Source organism: Schistocerca nitens, chromosome 3 (assembly GCF_023898315.1).
Source record: "Schistocerca nitens isolate TAMUIC-IGC-003100 chromosome 3, iqSchNite1.1, whole genome shotgun sequence".
NCBI classification, from domain to species: domain Eukaryota; kingdom Metazoa; phylum Arthropoda; class Insecta; order Orthoptera; family Acrididae; genus Schistocerca; species Schistocerca nitens.
Genome location: NC_064616.1, coordinates 636,260,462 through 636,276,820, shown reverse-complemented (window position 1 = coordinate 636,276,820; position 16,359 = coordinate 636,260,462). Strand labels below are relative to the sequence as shown.

At 42.7% G+C, this 16,359-nt stretch overlaps 1 protein-coding gene across 1 annotated transcript in view; it reads right to left on the bottom strand.

Annotated features, from left to right (window-relative positions):
* The window catches only part of LOC126249374 (O-acyltransferase like protein-like), a 272,872-nt gene that overhangs the window by 244,843 nt on the left and 11,670 nt on the right, over positions 1–16,359 (bottom strand). Inside the window, exon 2 of the mRNA XM_049951028.1 lies at positions 13,454–13,619. Within this exon, the coding sequence (XP_049806985.1) occupies positions 13,454–13,619 (166 nt within the window). The remainder of the gene's footprint in view (positions 1–13,453; positions 13,620–16,359) is intronic.

The following is a 16,359-nucleotide window of genomic DNA, read 5'->3' as shown; positions in this document are numbered from 1 at the left end:
TCAATAAATATGGAGTTTAGAAGTCTTGTCATTCTCTTTGAAACATCCCGTATACGTGAAAAATAATGGTCCTATAACATTTCATGAGTTACACCCGACGTTATTTTTACTTGTGAAGATATCTCTTCGTTAAAAGTGGCATTCTGAGTTGTATTTGCTAGAAACTCTCCAATAAAATCACACAGCACGCCTGACATCCCGTACGGTCGCATTTTGTTCATTAGGTGGCAACGGGAACTGCATACAACGCCTTCCGGAAGTCAAGGAACACGGCGTCAACGTGGGCTCCAGTATTGGCTGCTTTTTTGCTCTCGGGGACGAGCAAACCGAGCTGGATTTCACACGCTCATTGTTTTTGGAACAGATGTTGATTCCTACACAGATATTCGGTCTGCATGAAGCTCATAATATCAGAGCATAAAATATGTACCAAAATTGTACAACATGCCACATCAGAGACATAGTTTTATCGGTCTGTTCGATGACTCTTCTTGAAAACGGGAATGAGCTGAGCTTCTCCAATGATTATGAACGCTTCGCTCCGCCAGCGAACGTTTAGAATGGTACGCTAATGTTAGAAGAGGAGCAAGTTCTTTCGCATACCCTATGTAGAACCGCATTGGTATTCCATTAAGATCAGTGGCCGTTCCTCTGTAAAGTGCTTTCAGATAATTATCTACACTTGTTTCGTTATCTGTCATTCTGACATAGTGCGGTGATTTAAAGTAGGAACTACAGCATGATCTTACTCGGTGAAACAGTTCTGGAAAAAGACATTTGTTATGTATTTCAGCCTCCTCTGTGTCATCCGACATTTTGATGCCATTGTGGTCACAGAGTATCTGGACAGATGGATTTTCTGTCAAGTCGGTAGACAGAAACTTACTTTCGAATTTGTAGAATGTTTCTCGCATGGGTCTTCCTACGCTAATTTTGGGTTCTTTCAGTTTTTGTTTGTCTGTAAGGCTTTGGCTACGTCTAAATTAGCACTGAAGCTGTCTTTGCTTTCGTAGTAGCCTTCTAACGCGGCTAGCGTACCATGGCGGGTCTTTTTCATCCCTCAACAATCTGTTCAACACATACCTGTCTAAAGCGCATTTTACAATACTCTTGAATCGCGCACATTAACACTAAACATTGTTAGTGGTGGAGATGCAATATTCATGTCGATCAACCGGTAATCTGCAGTCCATTTCATGTCACTTTTGCTAATCAGGAAAATCTATCTTTCTTTGTATTCGTATTTACAACTGTATTCAGGGATGGTGTAATAGCCTTATGATCACCGGTTCCCTGTTCTAAGCTAACTGATACAAAAATATTAGGTATGTTTGTCACCAGCAGTAGTAAGATGTTACCTTAACAATCGGTTCTGTGATCCACTCCTCGAGATAATTTTCGGATATGGCATTTAAAATAATTTTTACTCCATTTCCTGTGCTTACTATCCACCCTAATCAGTTGAGTCTCCGAGTCCATAGCTGGTAAGTTGAAATCTCCACCTAATACTATAACGTGAACAGGATATGTACTCGAAATGTTCTACAAGTTCCCCTGAGTGTTCCGATACTACTGCTGCTGAGGCAGGGTGTCTATAAAACCATCCGATGATCATGTTTGATTCGCCATTGACACCCATCTTCATCCAAATTATTTCGCTTTCTGTATCTGGACTAACTTGACTAGGTATTATCGTAAGTTTTGCAGTTATAAACACGCGTCCACCACTGACCGTCAACCTATCTTTGCGATATAGATTCCAGTCGGAATTCAGAGTTTCATTGCTGTTAACATCTCATTATAGCCAGTTTTCTGCCGATAGTACTACGTGAGCATTGTTATCATTTAGTGAGACTATTTCTGGGTCCTTCCCTCAGACGCTCTTGCAGTTAACTAATATTATGTTAACAGTTTCTTTCCCCGGTATACTATGTCGAATGGTCTTCTTTCCCGATCTGTCCGCTATTTCCCTAATGGGTTCATCATCTGCCTAACACTGGGACTCCCAGTAAGAAGCAGTCCCACCCTACACGCTTGTTCGAACTTTTCAAGAAGATCGGCCCGGCTGCCAAAAGGCGTTGCACCCCGTGCTGGCTCAGAGAGACTTTCAACAGTGGACAATACCTCAAACCTGTCTTTAAGGCGCAGAGGGACAGTCGTGCGTCCAGTACCCACTTTCGCCTTCCGCCCAGAGGTTCGTGACCCCGCCACGATTCGCCAGTCATCGTCAGATGAGTGTCGAGCGGCCGGGACTTAAGAATCTGGAGGCACTGGCGACATCACGCATCTAAGGCGACACTATAGGCTTTAAAGGATATAAAGCTTTCTACTGAGGTGCTCAAACGCCACCATAGCTCATGGCAGCAGCAGCTGCCTGTCGACCGCGGCCAACACAGCTCGCTACTATTTACGGACAATGGCCAATTCCCCGTGCATCCCTGCACAACAGGTACAGTCTCTGTCCATCTTTAATCAGTTTTCGTCTATACATAAATAGTATAACATTAATACTTGGAGATCGTTGATGAAATCTAAGTTTTGCAGCTACACGATTTCTTGTTTTTACTGCACTGCAAAGTAAGCTTACACAGTGTTGATGCATTAAAATTTACACATAAACTTAGAGTAAATTAGTATACAGTACTGTGCACAGTAAAATACACAGATAAAATTCATATCTTCTCAGAAGCACGTGAAAAGAAAAACTTTACAGGTCCTGCGTTTAAAACAAAAGCAGCTGCTGCTGTTCATCACGCGTCTGCTCGATTCGGATACTTCTGCTGCACTGATACTAAACGTGGTGCTAAACCTCAAATGACACATAACTAATGATGTCAAGTAGACCTCTTAGAAAGAAGTACGCCTACTTCACTCCAGATCCCAGCGTCCATCATTACTACTTTCTCTGGTTTCGGCTCTTGAGGATGGATAGGCTACCATTCCTTCACAGACATTCAGAGACATTACTGAAGGTTCCCGCAACAGAGTTCGAGCCGTCGTAAAGGGGAAGTGTGGACACATTCCATATTAATGTCCATTAATGTGTGTCTGTATACTTTTGAACAAATAGCAGATATGGGGTTGAATAGTGCGTCCCATATAGGTGACACCGGTAAACGATGCATTTGTTCATCTAACCAACCCTGAAGGCGACGAAAAATGGTCAAATGGCTCTGAGCACTATGGGACTGAACACCTGAGGTCATCAGTCCCCTAGACTTAGAACTACTTGAACCTAACTAAGCTAAGGACATCGCACACATCCATGCCCGAGGCAGGATTCGAACCTGTGCCTGTAGCAGCAGCGTGCTTCCGGACTGAAGCGCCTATAACCGCTCGTTCACAGCGTCCGGCGAAGGCGACGAAGCGCTTTCCGTAAGTCAGTGAGTCACCGTGTCGTCCCCGACCCTCTACGGACGTGAGAGAGATTTTGCGGTCTTCCGTTACCTTAATTAAATTCTACTAAGCACATCCGGAAGAGGATTAAGCGAGATGTGTGCGACGTGGACCCAACTGTGACCAGGCTCCATGGTTTGTGGGTGGCACGTGATGGTTGAGCGACTGTCAGTCAGGATGACTTCTTTACGCTTTAGGCGTGTCGTGAGGTCCGCACCATGTCACACGGCTGCATTCACCAGAGCGAAAGAAGCTGGTATGCATTACTACGTAAGAGTCTCTAATCCAGCTGCCCACTAACGTAGCTGCCCCATCATATTCCAACAGTTTAACTATTGTATATTTTGAACTGTCTTATGGTTAGGACATTTTCAGAGTTTTCCCTTTCTAATTACATCACCGACGAAAAATTAAACACAGCTTTCTTTTATACACGGGAGTTTCTTGCTGCGAATATTTCAAACATAGTTAACTGGCTGTTTAATTAGTGCGTGAAGTCACAGAAGTACTAACAATCCCAAACTGGGGAATGATACACGAAAGGCGTTGGACATACTACATGGTTTTCTGTAAAAATGAGTGAAGAAAAACACATTACTGAGCTCTTACTTACACCTAATGCAACTATCACAACAGCGAAAAGACTTACATATATGCAAACGATATTGGTTCTTCCTGCGCAGCCTTAATGAATGAAACAGATGGGGACAAAAGTAAAAATGGTACATTGCGTGTTTTCCGAGACACACTTCACCGTCGTTGATGTAGCCACAACTATTGCGTGTAAGTTGCGCATTAACCTTCCGTAATTAAAATTAGAAGAAATAAACCAAGGTCTTCAGCTATGTACTTCAGTCATGCGGGCATCAAGACGAAAATAATTATATAAAAGTAGAAAGAAATTAAATTATTTTGTACTAGCAATAATAACGGGAAAAGTGACAGAGGCAACTGCATCAGTGATACAGCCATGAAAACGAGGAACTGAGCAGCAGGGGTAAACTTAAGGGCAACGAGATCTGGCCTCGAATCGTTGCTGGTGAGCTATGCCTCTCCCTCCCCATTGTCCGTGACTGCTGTGCTGAGGAAGCAAGACGCTCTTCCCCTGGGACACTGCGGAACAGATGAGCCGCTATCACGCAAGTCCTCCGTAAAGGATATGCGCTTCCGCTTACGGTTACTTCGTTACCCCTACAGCAATTTGCGACGGATTGTTTTCCCATCTGGTAGACCTTCGCGTGGGCGTTCCGCGTGTGTAACGGCCTTTTCTTTCGGAGCGTAATGTCCCGTCGACAGTGCGCTCATAAAAAGGACAAAAATTTTCCAAGGTACAACCGAGGACAGCAGCTGAAACTTTTACACTTGTGTATGAGGAAATTTCTAAGAGAACCCTTGGAAAAAAATGGTTCAAATGGCTCTGAGCACTATGGGACTTAACTTCTAAGGTCATCAGTCCCCTAGAACTTAGAACCACTTAAACCTAACTAACCTAAGGACATCACACACATCCATGCCCGAGGCAGGATTCGAACCTGCGACGTAGCGGTCGCGCGGTTCCAGACTGTAGCGCCCTTAACCGCTTGGCCACCACGGCCGGCAAAATCCTTGGAAAAAGAAAACCATTATAGGCGGGTAATGTTGCTTTGAAATATATGCTTGATTGTACATTATTCACAGCAAAAGAAGAACACGTTCTACTGACATGTACAACTGAAATTTTAAAACATAATTTCTTTGTACATATTCATTTTCATGAGGAGGTTGGTAAGAACTGGATAAACATTTATGATAGTTAACTCAAAAATTGCACTTAAGCAGGCAAGACACTTTTACTTTCCTGTACCCAAACTACTCAAACGATTTGTGTGTATCACATAATTACACTGATTCTGTAAAGTCGAATATATTTCACTGAGGCCTACGATGAACGGTTTAACTGAGTGTTCAAATAAGTGAATCTACATAATGTGTGTTCTGTTACTTTAGGTAATTAAGTGAGTGATCAGAAGTATCAGTCTGGAACCGCGTGACCGCTACGGTCGCAGGTTCGAATCCTGCCTCGGGCATGGATGTGTGTGATGTCCTTAGGTTAGTTAGGTTTAAGTAGTTCTAAGTTGTAGGGGACTGATGACCTCAGAAGTTAAGTCCCATAGTGCTCAGAGCCATTTGAACCATTTTTTAAAATCAGAGATAAAGTCATAGATTATTTTCAGGAACTGAGCTTATTACACAAGATTTGCTTCTAACAGTAAACATATCTAGACGTAAAATTTAACTTTAGAGGGCATAACGTTGAGTAAACTGTGGTTAAAATAACTAAGGGAGAAAATAAAATGTTACAGAAAGGCTATTATTTCCGTGCCGTTGGGAGTACAATCTCTTTGTATTACTACACTAAACGAAAAGAAGTTTTCCTGTCCATTTAGACACGGGTGTGACTACGTAATGTTAATAGAGAGGAGGCCAGAAGGGACAAATAACGCGGTCTCGAAGCTCCACGAATCACATATAGGGTGTCCACCCTAAGAGTTCTCAGGCGCTGGCCCGCACTGACTGCTACCGTCAGGCAGCAGCGCTGCCCAGTCGCTGCTAGAGTACTGGTCATTTTCGAGTTCTGCTGTCCCTGTCACACATATTGATAAAACAAATATCGAACTAGACTAAATTAGGACCGCTCTATAGAACTGGCTAGTAAAATTCCGATTTAAAAACAATTTTGTTTGTAATGGGAAACAAACCGACACTATCCGTCGACACTGGGTATCCTATGTAGGGGATGACTCCAGCTACACATTGCAAAAACGAAATTCCAAATATCTGCTGGAACATAGGTGAAAATGCACCTGACGACTCCTAGGAAGGTCACACAGTGTGTCCAGTGAGACGGTTTATTTCGGGAGGAATGATTTTGCATATCTCAACATCAGAATCTGCTAGTTTCGGTAACGTGGCTTGCAATAGTAGGAACTGACTGGTTGTAGAGTACTCCCACGGAGGTGAAGACATCATTTGACTGCTCATACTGGGATGAACTGATACCAGTCCTCCTGTGGCACACAATAACATGGACCGTGTTCACTGCCAGTCTGAAAACGTAGCAAGATCTAGCTATGGCACTCCGAAATACAAATCTCGTATTTTAGCACTGTTAAGCCTCGCCTTCTGGCAGGTATATACTGTCTGACGAAAACCATCTGGACACCTACTAGTGGTCATACCTACGGGGTGTATCAATCCATTGTCTTTACGACGGTTTGAACTCTGCTGGGGACACTTTCAATGGATGTGGGGGAATGCCAGCCCATAGCCCGTTCTTCCTCAAGAGCCGAAATCAGAGAAGGTATTGATGTTGGATACTGATTAGCGAAGTCGGCGTGTAGGTCATCCCAGAAATGTTCCATTGGGGGCAGGTTAAGATATGCGCAGGCCAGTTCATTTCAGAAATGTTATTTTCCACAAAACATTGTCTCACACGTGCTACTTCGTGGCACGGTGTGTTGTCTTGCTAATACAATCATCGCCTCCGAAATTTTCCTCTACTATGTGCAGTACGCAGTGCTATGAAATATGTTCATATCCTTCCGCATTTAGCGTTTTCTTAAGCGTAATATGGGGGCCACATCCTGCCCACGAAAAACATCCTCATACCAGAATGAAATTTTCACTTTGCAGCGGAGTGTGCGCTGATATGAAACTTCCTGGCAGATTAAAACTGTGGACCTTTGGAAGGTGGTAGGAGACGAGGTACTGGCGGAATTAAAGCTGTGAGGACGGATCGTGAGTCGTGCTTGGGTAGCTCAGTTGGTAGAGCACTTGCCCGCGAAAGGCAAAGGTTCCGAGTTCGAGTCTCGGTCTTGTACACAGTTTTAATCTGCCAGTAAGTTTCATCCTCATACCATTTCACCACCTCCTCTGTACTTAACTGCTGGCACTGTAAGTAGCCTGTTTATATGTTGGCAGCACTTTAGACTGTATTAATATCGCTGACAGAGCTCTGCGCCCTCGGTAAGAGACTCTGTGGTTGGACGGAGCAGTTATCAGTTAGCGAACGGACGGCTTGGACATGTGTCCTTCGTAGAGACTCAGTGTTGGTAGAATATGCATTGTAAAATGAGGATGAATGTAGTTGGTAATGTTTGGGTAGTGGAATTATTGACAACAAAAAATCTTTGATCATTTGCCCAACAACGTAAAGTGTCTGGCAGATAGCAGATCAAGTTTTAAATCTAGCTTAAAATCATTTCTTTTGGACAACTCCTTCTACTCCATGAACGAGTTTCTGTTTCAGAAATGGTAAAAAAAGCACCTCTAAATGTAGTTGCATGTGTAGAACTAAAAATTTCAATAATATTAATATTAGCACTGTTCATGTGTGTGTATATATCTTGTGATCTGATTTGTTCCAAATCATATCGATAAAATAATCGGGAAAATAATCTACAGAACATGACATAACTAAAACTAAACTAAAACTAAACTATATAGTTTTTGGAACTGGATGTCACATCAATAAGGTAAAATCTGCTAAATTCATTGTTTGCTCTTCAACAAAAACTTTCTTTTGCTAACCGTATGCCTCCTAGTAGTTAGAGCCTATAGTAGTTATAATCCTTTTATTTAGCTGGATGTAATTGCTGCTTGCTGTAATAGCTGTAGTTCGTGTTATGAAGGTTTTCTGTGAGGTAAGTGACTTATGGAAAGTATGGTTTATTGTTAGGATTTCTTCCATTCTTTTGTGTTAATTATCTGAAGCCATGTTGCCATTGTATAGCAGTAAGATTGCGTTGGGCTTGTATATAGTGGGTAATAAATGAATAGGTTTAGTTTGAGTTGTCTTTGTCAGGGAAAATTTTGGTCAGTGTTTGAAATGATAAAAAAAGTAAACACTAAGAAGTTTCAGCACAACACATGATGGCAGGTAGCGTTCTCCATGCATCCGTTAAACCGAAACCCTTACTTAGTATTGCGACAGGGAGTAACGTGAGTCATCACTCCGAATCACTCGTTTCCATTCATTCACTGTCCAGTGGCGTCGCTGTTTACAGCGTCGCTTAACACTGAGCTACGGTCGCAGGTTCGAATCCTGCCTCGGGCATGGATGTGTGTGATGTCCTTAGGTTAGTTAGGTTTAAGTAGTTGTAAGTTCTAGGGGACTTATGACCACAGCAGTTGAGTCCCATAGTGCTCAGAGCCATTTGAACCATTTTTGCTTAACACTGACTGTAGGTATTCATGAGTTATGAGAAGCTGCTTGATCGTTGTACCCATACTTTTTAATTCCCGAAGCACAGTCATTGCGCTAGTTGGACTGCTGATAGCACTTTGGAACTCACGAGTGAATTGTTCAGCTGATATCGTGCTGTTTTTACAATCACCTTCCGTAATGCCCGACGGTCGGTGTCCATCAGTACATGAAGTCTGCTTAGTTTTGGTCCAGCTGTGGTTGTTCTTTCGTGCTCCACTTCATAATCTCATCACCAAAAGTCGATATAGACAGCATTAGAAGGAGTGGAATGTCCCTGATGGATTTATTATTCAGGTGATACCCAATGACTAATGCACTTTCGAAGTCACTGAGCTCTCCTGGGAGACCCATTCAGGTGTCATTGCTTCTCTACTGACCATAAATACTCCACGCCTCGTTTAACACTGGCGGGTTCGCTTCTCGTGACATCTAGTGGTTAATTCAGCATTAGATAGGGGTGTCCTGATAGTTTCGGTCACATAGTGTATAAGACTACAGAAGAATAGCGACACAAGGGCACGCAGATTTATTCCACAGCAGAGTACAGGTTGAGCCGATGCCAGCGGCGCAACGGTGAGAGCGGCCGCCGCCCTGTGTGTGCCAGTTGCAGGGGCCCACTACGTCCCTCACTCGTCAGGATATGCACTGATGTGGCAAAGGTCATGGGATACCTCCTAACATAGTGGGACCTCCTTATGCCCGGAGTTGTACAGTAAGTCGACGTGGCATTGACTCGACAAGTCACTGCAAGTGCCCTGCAGGAATACTGCGCCTTCCGCGTGATCCGTGCAAAATATTGTGCACGAACTGTCTTCTCCATTATGGCACATAAATGACCGAAAGGATTCATGTCGGGCGGTCTGGGGGCCATATCAGTCGCTCGAATTGTCTAGAATATTATTCAAACCAATCGCGAACAATTGCGACCCGCTGACATGGCTCATTGTCGAGTATAAAAACTTCATCGTTGTTGGGGAACAGGTAGCCGAACGTAACCAGTCCGAGTCAATGTTCGGTTCAGTTGCACCAGAGGATCCAGTCCAGTCCATTCTATGCAAACAAAGCCCACACCATTATAGAGCCAACACCAGGTTGCACAGTGCCTTGTTGAAAACTTGGGTCCATTGATTCGTGAGATCTGCGCCACACTCGAACCCTACCACCAGCTATTACAAACTGAAATCGGGACTCATCTGACCGGGTCACGATTTTCCAATCGTCTAAGGTCCAACCCGTATGGTCACGAGCCCAGGAGAGGCGCTACAGGCGATGTCCTGCTGTTAGCAAAGGCATTCGCATCGGTTGCTTGCTGCCATAGCCCATTAACGCCACGTTTCGCCGCACTTTGCTAGCGGATACGTTTGTCCTATGACCCACATTCACTTCTGCGGTTATTTCACACAGTGTTGCTAATGTGTTAGCACTGAGAACTCTACGCAGATGCCGCTGCTCTCGGTCGTTAAGTGAAAGGCATCGACATCTGCGCTGTCCGCGGTGAGAGGTAATGCGTGAGATTTGCTATTTTCAGCACACTCTCGATTCTGTGGGTCTCGGGATACTGAATTTCTTAACGATATACGAAATGGAATGTTCCATGCGTCTAGCTCCAACTACTATTCCTCGTTCAGAGTCTGTTCATTCCCGTCGTGCGGCCATAATCACGTCGGAAACTCTTTCACTTCAATCAGCTAAGTGGAAATGGCAGCTCTGCCACTGCACTGCCATTTTATACCTTGTGTAAAGCGTAGTACTGCCATCTGTATATGTGCATATCGCTATCCCATAGCTTCTGTCGCCTCATTGTAGATATAGCTAGGTTGCGCAACTCTTACTGACTCAAAAATGTCAATAACATAACGCAAAAATTAAGCAGGCTCTAATCTCACTGGTCCTTACGAACGCATGAATACGATGATTTTCATTAAAAAAAAATTCGTACGTTTGTCAATCGTTCGCTTCAAATCTTCTATTGAGTTAACCATGCATACCTGGGAGTTCATTTTCATGGTTATCGAAAGAAAAGAATGGTATCAGCAATTAGCATTTACGAGGCTCTAAGAGAAAAAGCCACTATGTGAATTTGAGTTGATGGGGATCGTATAATTTTTGGAAATCAGATTAGAATTATGGAGCGAGAGGGGCCAGTAGTTCACACTCTGGTGTTGTATTTGGGTAAGAGTGTAGTCTAAATCACCACCCAACTACTCACAGTTACGTTTAATATTATTTTTCTAATCACTTCAGGCGAATGGTGGGATGATTGTCAGCATATGTACAACTCTATCCGTATCCAACCGGGCAAATGCTGCGTTTGTAGTGACTTCGTTAGTGATGGGAAATTAAGTTGCACCATCATTCATCCTTAAAATTAGAATCAGTCACAAGAGTCATTTTGGCAGAAGAAATTCACATTCTTTCTTCTGGGAACTACGAATGGCCAGAGCGGTGGTAAATTTACTTATCTGATCGGTGGAAGCTATTGCACCTGTTCTTACTGGTAAAAAAATGGTTCAAATGGCTCTGAGCACTATGGGACTCAACTGCTGAGGTCATTAGTCCCCTAGAACTTAGAACTAGTTAAACCTAACTAACCTAAGGACATCACAAACATCCATGCCCGAGGCAGGATTCGAACCTGCGACCGTAGCGGTCTTGCGGTTCCAGACTGCAGCGCCTTTAACCGCACGGCCACTTCGGCCGGCTCTTACTGGTAAGGATTGTTTACAATATCTGATGATATGTCAGATGATAAAGAGGCAGAGTACATACAATGGAAATTAAATATCGAAATCAGGGACTGACAGAAAGAGTGCCAGATAATCCTCAACGTAAACTAATGTAATGTTGTGCAAGTACATTGGCGATGAAGCACAAGTTGTTCCGTTACACATCGCTCAGTAATGACTAGAATCGGACACAAACATAAACTATTTAGGGGTATTCATCCAGAAAGATTTAACATTGAATAGTTAGTCTAGATTTTAGAAAGGCAAATCCCAGATTCAGAGCTATTCGAAGAATTCTAAGATAGCGCGATTCATTCACAAAAGATGTCGCAAAGAACACTGCTTTCTGACCAGTACTGAGGGTTGTTCGTCAGCCCGGTTCCCTTACAAATTAATTTAACGGGAGGGGTAGAGAAAGTTAAGAGAAAAGGTGCGGAATTCATTACGCGTTTATATAATTAGCGTGCGAATCTCACAAAACGCTTAACGATATTCAGTAGGAGGCGCTACTGGAAAGAAATAATGCGTCACCTGTATCCTTAAGAGAGTGCACATTCTTAGACGCGGTGAGAAGCATATTATTTCCTCTAGTTTACACTCTTGCAATGAGTATGATAGTAAAATTACGGAAATTTAAGTTCATACGGAGGCCAGTCATTCATCTTGAGCACTATCCCCAAATTGAAAAGAAAGAATAAAGTGGTCAGAGCGGCGGCTTTCTGATTACTGCCGCAGGTGTTATAAAATGCACATAGCATAAATTAATGGATGTTTTCCGACTGCCAATGACGTTATAAAACTTAATGAATTGTTTAATCAGTACGAGAGTGATATTTATATTCATATATGATCTGGGCAACGACCAGTGATAGCTAAGGCAGACCCTTCCCATGGTTACTGATGGGACTCCGGTATCGTTCTTTCAGGCAGTATTGGTCTCACATGAAGAGAACTGGGTTCGTCATATTCTAATGAACAAGCCAATCTTATGAGCTTTTAGGCTGTTTTCCATAACCACAGCTGCAGGCGAACATTAGGGTGGTCTTCTCTCTCTTTAACGTCGCGTTTGTCTAACCTGTTTTGTTTAAAGGAATGCTGTATTTTTGGGAAACCGAACTCAATGCTTTGGTTAGTTACTTGTAAATACGGCACGTGTGAAACAGACGCTGGCTAGCGCAGTTATACTTTAAAATTTCATGGTGAACCGGAAGCTAAATTAGTGTGAAAATAAACACTGCAGGAAATTTTTTGGAGGTGTAGTTTTCAGGAATAAAAACTGAATTCCCATTTTCGTGCTGCAATGTATGTATATTTTCGTTCATACGTGTTTCACTTTATAGTTAAAAACTTCTTGACTAGGAATTATGAAACATTGTGACTTTTTTGTTTTTGATGTTACTGTACATTGGTACATATTTAAAACAACTGATTTGTTGATTTTGTGCTTAATGAAATGATACAACTAAATTTACTTTTACAGCTTCTGATCAATATGCTGTGTTTCCCGCGTTATAGCACAGAATGAGAAATACAGTTGCACAGAACTTTCTAGCGTTTTCTCTGCGTTGAAACAAAAATTGTTTTTTTTTTTTTCCCTCGGCAGATTTTAGTTCACTGTATAACAGTTTAGCTGTCGTTTGAAATGTTGGCTAGACAATTAACAGAGATTTTAATTTACACTGTGTGTAAAGAATAGTCTGATAGAAAGGAAACTAAGCATTTTTAAATTGTATATTTGGATAAGACAGGAAAAAACAGTGTAAATGTGATTACTAACATACGGTCATAAGGAGACAAAAAAGTCGTCGGGGAAAAATATCTGTGTATATAATTTAATTTCACGGAAAACCACTCTATGAACTGTTTTAAATCTATAATTCCTGTTTTTCAAAACATAAAGAAACCCACGTAGTGTTCAGAGTGCCATTGAAGTTGGTTTTTGAATAAAAAGCAGAAACACGCCTGCGTTAAAAAATTCACATTGCTGCACGGAATATGCAGTTTTGTTTATAAAAAACGAGCTTACAAGTAGACTGATGTCTGTTCTCGGACTGTTGCTTGGGATACCAAAGTTTGTAGCTCGTACCTGACAGATCTTGCCCTCTGAGTTTACTTTGGCAGCAGTCCTTATCCTGCAGCTGATTACGAGAAATCAAGTAGTGGCTGAACGTTGCAATACAAAATACACTCTCGCAGCGAATTAAGACGCGGCGCGACGCCTGAGGAGCGCCCCAAAGCCAGCCGGGTGAAAGCTGGGCGCCGGGCCCACGTCACTAAGGCCACTCACTTTCGTAACGAGCGCTTCTGTCGCGACATGCAAGCGGCCAGCCTTTCATTCATCCGCTCACTGCACGCTATAATAAACATAGTCATCACCTAACTGTACCACTGGACTCGCATTCGGGAGGACGACGGCTCAATTCCGCGTCCGGCCATCCTGATTTAGGTCTTCCCTGATTTTCCTAAATCGCTCCAGGCAAATGCCGGGATGGTTCCTTTGAAAGGGCACGGCCGACTTCCTTCCCCGTCCTTTCCTAATCCAATGAGACCGATGACCTCGCTGTCTGGTCTCCTTTCCCAAACAACCTAACCCACGCCCCCCTCTCTTAACTGTACATACTTTTACGTGTAACATCTAGTTGCCAAGTCTCCTGCCAAGCAAAACGCTCTTTAATATAACGTTTTACATATTTCTGTGAAGTAATCTTGTCTGAAAGCTGCTCCAGAAAAACAGTGAAGTTATTTCAAAACATTAGGAAGCTATATGTATGTATAGGAAGCTATCGGATGAGTATGTTTTCGCATGCACCAACTTCTTTTTGTGACTTTCCTTCCATATTCTGTTTGCAACCAGAAGGTCGGCATACGCGTTAAACAGGCATCCACCACCACTTGTTGCACTAGTGTAGATGTAATATCTATATTTAACCTGCAAATGCCTTTCTTAAAGCATTAATTAAGATAAGCAAAGGAATGCAGTGTTATTTTCGAAAGCTGTAACAGATAATGTATGAAATTTTCTATAAATCAGAAAATGATGAATTTGAAGCATAAAAAGCGGATGACAATTTTTTTCGAACTATTTCTAAGTCAGAGATAAACTTAAAGATTTCTGGAGAACAGCTTCTGCCTACGTACCCCAGACCACTAAGCACGTTAGCGAAGTGATGCTGGACGCAACAGTAGCCGGTTTGTAAATTGGAGGTAGAGAAGGTTCTCATCCATTTATTTGGCTGTCAACAGCAGGATAAATAGTGGTATAAATGCTCCCAATGTCCACGAACAAAATATTCCAACCTTCTGCTGAGGGTGATCCTAAGCTAAGATTTGTTGTCGAGTGGTGTAGTCGTGAGCCACCATTAGGTTCACTATATTGTTTCTTTTGATTATGTGATAGCCTACAACGACAAAAAAAAGAAAAAAAAACGCTTCACCACTCACCCACCATAGTCAGCCAGGTAATACATAGAAATGAAGTTTCGTAATAGCTTTGAGGAAATGTATTGCCAGCTTGAAGCCTTAGATCGGGCGGTGAGACATGTTCAGATGGCTTAGTCGGTTAGAGGAAGAGGCGAAGGTTTGTTTGTTCGATCTACAGTTAGGTGCACACTTCTAATCTGCCAGGAAGTTTCCGTTTGTATGACGACAAGTGAGTAACTCCTTGCTAGTCTCCATCCAGTACTGGCTGGCAACGTTTCATTATATGTCATGGCTTCCAGACTAGTTCTAGCGTGCGAGGTGGCGCTATGGTTTAGACACTTTAGACATTTTGGAGAAACGGAATTCAAATACTGGTCTTCTTATCAGGAATTAGGTTCTCTTTGCTTTCCCAGAATGGTTCCTAACCAGTCTCCTGAATTATTCGCATCAAACCCAAGCTTTATTCAAATCTCTAATGACCTCGTCGTCAACGGCATATTAAAGTCTAATCTTCTTTTCATCTTCCTATTATCGATCAAAATTGGTAGTTTACGACGTCTATGGACTCTGGAAAAGAGATAGAGGAAAAAAAGACGGTGGAGACCATATAGCGTATTTAGTTACTTAAATAGAACGTTGTTGAAGCTCTGTTGCAATTGAAACTAATATTTCTAGCCGAGCATGTTGAAGGATCTTACAAGAAAAAATAGTATGATCTACAGCATCATCACTTCATCCAATGTTTCGCAAAGCACTATTGAGAAAACTTAGAGAAGCCGCATTTGCGGCTGACTGTAGAACGATTCTACTGCCACCAACGTACATTTTGTGTAACGACTGCGAAGACAACAGAAATTAGGGCTCGTGCGAAGAGGTGTAGATAGTATCTTCTTCCTCTTTCCATTTTCGAGAGGAACTGGAAAGGGAATAACTAGTATTCATTACAAGTAGTACTGATTGCAACTAAGTTGTATCCCTTGCGTAATTCCGCTGCGATCTGACACAAAGGTATTCAGAATGAATTGGATTCTTAGGGGCGTCCAGACTACTTCGTCAGCCGATCTGAAACGTTATTGTCCGCAGCTCGTGGTCGTGCAGTAGCGTTCTCGCTTCCCACGCCCGGGTTCCCGGGTTCGATTCCCGGCGGGGTCAGGGATTTTCTCTGCCTCGTGATGACTGGGTGTTGTGTGACGTCCTTAGGTTAGTTAGGTTTAAGTAGTTCTAAGTTCTAGGGGACTGATGACCATAGATGTTAAGTCCCATAGTGCTCAGAGCCATTAAACGTTAACATTGGTGGCAAGAGCGACTTGGGGAAACTGACGAACTTCATATATCGTCACAATTATTGTGTTTGCCCTCACCGACCAGAATAAAGGTGTGTGGAATAATCATAACAGAACGTAATGAGAACCTTCTCTTGACAGTCCACGAATGGGTTGAGAACGTAAGGAAACGGAATGTTTGCCATCTATTCATTTTAAATTTGAGCAAGGTCGAAGCACAGAACAAAAGTTAATGTGTCACGAGGAGATGTCGCTAACATTTTCCACACCTGAGCGCACGCAAAACTCT